This window comes from Calidris pugnax, unplaced genomic scaffold (genome assembly GCF_001431845.1).
Source record: "Calidris pugnax isolate Ruff unplaced genomic scaffold, ASM143184v1 scaffold702, whole genome shotgun sequence".
Taxonomy (NCBI): domain Eukaryota; kingdom Metazoa; phylum Chordata; class Aves; order Charadriiformes; family Scolopacidae; genus Calidris; species Calidris pugnax.
In genome coordinates this window covers 21,134-24,185 of record NW_015091381.1, presented here as the reverse complement: position 1 = coordinate 24,185, position 3,052 = coordinate 21,134, and the positions used below count along the sequence as shown (strand labels likewise).

At 66.9% G+C, this 3,052-nt stretch overlaps 1 protein-coding gene across 1 annotated transcript in view; it reads left to right on the top strand.

The window, feature by feature from the left end:
- Nucleotides 1-3,052, top strand: part of LOC106899501 (liprin-alpha-3-like) — a gene marked incomplete at its 5' end in the record, with an annotated part of 15,993 nt that overhangs the window by 4,457 nt on the left and 8,484 nt on the right. The window contains one exon of the mRNA XM_014961368.1: nucleotides 2,750-2,996. Within this exon, the coding sequence (XP_014816854.1) occupies nucleotides 2,750-2,996 (247 nt within the window). The remainder of the gene's footprint in view (nucleotides 1-2,749; nucleotides 2,997-3,052) is intronic.

The window sequence follows — 3,052 nt, the reverse complement described above, 5'->3', positions numbered from 1 at the left end:
GGGTACAGGCAGGGTGATGTTTTGGGTGCTGCCCACCCCCTGGTGCAGGCAGGGTGCAGGCAGGACGATGCCCCAGCTGATTCCCCCCCTTGACCCGCAGGCAGGGTGCAGGCAGGGTGATGTTTTGGGTGCTGCCCACCCCAGGGTGCAGGCAGGGGGATGTCCTGAGGCCCTGGCTGATGTCCCACTGCAGGCAGGGTGATGTTTGGGGTGCTGCCCACCCCAGGGTGCAGGCAGGGCGATGTTTTGGGGTGCTGGCAGGGTGATGCCCCAGCTGATTCCCCCCTTGACCTGCAGGCAAGGCGCAGGCAGGACGATGTTTGAGGTGCTGCCCACTGCCTGGTGCAGGCAGGGTGATGTTTTGGGTGCTGCCCACCCCCTGGTGCAGGCAGGGTGCAGGCAGGACGATGCCCCAGCTGATTCCCCCCCTTGACCCGCAGGCAGGGTGCAGGCAGGGTGATGTTTTGGGTGCTGCCCACTCCAGGGTGCAGGCAGGGTGATGTCCTGATGCCCTGGCTGTCCCATGTCACAGGCAGGGTGCAGGCAGGGTGATGTTTTGGGTGCTGCCCACCCCAGGGTGCAGGCAGGGTGATGTTTGGGGTGCTGCCCATCCCAGGGTACAGGCAGGGTGATGTTTTGGGGTGCTGCCCACCCCAGGGTGCAGGCACGGTGATGTTTTGGGGTGCTGCCCACCGCAGGGTGCAGGCAGGGTGATATTTGGGGTGCTGCCCACCCCCGGGTGCAGGCAGGGTGATGTTTTGGGGTGCTGCCCACCCCCAGGTGCAGGCAGGGTGATGTTTTGGGGTGCTACCCACCCCAGGGTGCAAGCAGGGTGATATTTGGGGTGTTGCTCACCCCAGGGTGCAGGCAGGGGGATGTCCTGAGGCCCTGGCTGATGTCCCACTGCAGGCAGGGTGATGTTTGGGGTGCTGCCCACCCCAGGGTGCAGGCAGGGTGATGTTTTGGGTGCTGCCCACCCCAGGGTGCAGGCAGGGTGATGTTTTGGGTGCTGCCCACCCCAGGGTGCAGGCAGGGTGCAGGCAGGGTGCAGGCAGGACGATGCCCCAGCTGATTCCCCCCCTTGACCCGCAGGCAGGGTGCAGGCAGGGTGATGTTTTGGGTGCTGCCCACCCCAGGGTGCAGGCAGGGGGATGTCCTGAGGCCCTGGCTGATGTCCCACTGCAGGCAGGGTGATGTTTGGGGTGCTGCCCACCCCAGGGTGCAGGCAGGGCGATGTTTTGGGGTGCTGGCAGGGTGATGCCCCAGCTGATTCCCCCCTTGACCTGCAGGCAAGGCGCAGGCAGGACGATGTTTGAGGTGCTGCCCACTGCCTGGTGCAGGCAGGGTGATGTTTTGGGTGCTGCCCACCCCCTGGTGCAGGCAGGGTGCAGGCAGGACGATGCCCCAGCTGATTCCCCCCCTTGACCCGCAGGCAGGGTGCAGGCAGTGCGATGTTTTGGGGTGCTGCCCACCCCAGGGTGCAGGCAGGGTGATGTTTTGGGTGCTGCCCATCCCAGGGTGCAGGCAGGGGGATGTCCTGAGGCCCTGGCTGATGTCCCACTGCAGGCAGGGTGCAGGCAGGGTGATATTTGGGGTGCTGCCCATCCCAGGGTACAGGCAGGGTGATGTTTTGGGTGCTGCCCACCCCCTGGTGCAGGCAGGGTGATGTCCTGAGGCCCTGGCTGATGTCCCACTGCAGGCAGGGTGATGTTTGGGGTGCTGCCCACCCCCAGGGTGCAGGCAGGGTGCAGGCAGGGTGCAGGCAGGACGATGCCCCAGCTGATTCCCCCCCTTGACCTGCAGGCAGGGTGCAGGCAGGGTGATGTTTTGGGTGCTGCCCACCCCAGGGTGCAGGCAGGGTGATGTCCTGAGGTCCTGGCTGATGTCCCACTGCAGGCCGGGCGATGTTTTGGGGTGCTGCCCACCCCAGGGTGCAGGCAGGGCGATGTTTTGGGGTGCTGGCAGGGTGATGCCCCATCTGATTCCCCCCCTGACCCGCAGGCAGGGCGCCGGCAGGATGATGTGCGAGGTGCTGCCCACCCCAGGGTGCAGGCAGGGTCATGTTTTGGGTGCTGCTCACCCCAGGGTGCAGGCAGGGTGCAGGCAGGGTGATGTTTTGAGGTGCTGCCCACCCCCTGGTGCAGGCAGGGTGCAGGCAGGACGATGCCCCAGCTGATTCCCCCCTTGACCCGCAGGCAGGGCACCGGCAGGGTGATGTCCTGAGGCCCTGGCTGATGTCCCACTGCAGGCAGGGTGATGTTTTGGGTGCTGCTCACCCCAGGGTGCAGGCAGGGTGCAGGCAGGGTGCAGGCAGGGTGCAGGCAGGGTGCAGGCAGGGTGCAGGCAGGGTGCAGGCAGGGTGCAGGCAGGGTGCAGGCAGGGTGCAGGCAGGGTGCAGGCAGGGTGCAGGCAGGGTGATGTTTGAGGTGCTGCCCACCCCAGGGTGCAGGCAGGGTCATGTTTTGGGTGCTGCTCACCCCAGGGTGCAGGCAGGGTGCAGGCAGGGTGATGTTTTGAGGTGCTGCCCACCCCCTGGTGCAGGCAGGGTGCAGGCAGGACGATGCCCCAGCTGATTCCCCCCTTGACCCGCAGGCAGGGCACCGGCAGGGTGATGTCCTGAGGCCCTGGCTGATGTCCCACTGCAGGCAGGGTGATGTTTGGGGTGCTGCCCACCCCAGGGTGCAGGCAGGGTGATGTTTTGGGGTGCTGGCAGGGTGATGCCCCATCTGATTCCCCCCCTGACCCGCAGGCAGGGCGCCGGCAGGATGATGTGCGAGGTGCTGCCCACCATCAGCGAGGATGCCCGGCGGGGCTCGGGGTGCCCCGAGGAGCCGGGGCTGGAGCAGCTGATGGTGCAGATGCTGAGGGAGCGGGAGCGGCTGCTGGAGACCCTGCGCGACACCCAGGAGGGACTGGCCACCGCTCAGCTCCGCCTGCGCGACCTGGCCCACGAGAAGGACTCGCTCCAGAGACAGCTCACCAGTGCCCTGCCGCAGGTGGGAGGGGCCTGAAGGGGTGGGGCGGAAGGGGGAGGGGCTTGGGAGGGCGGGGC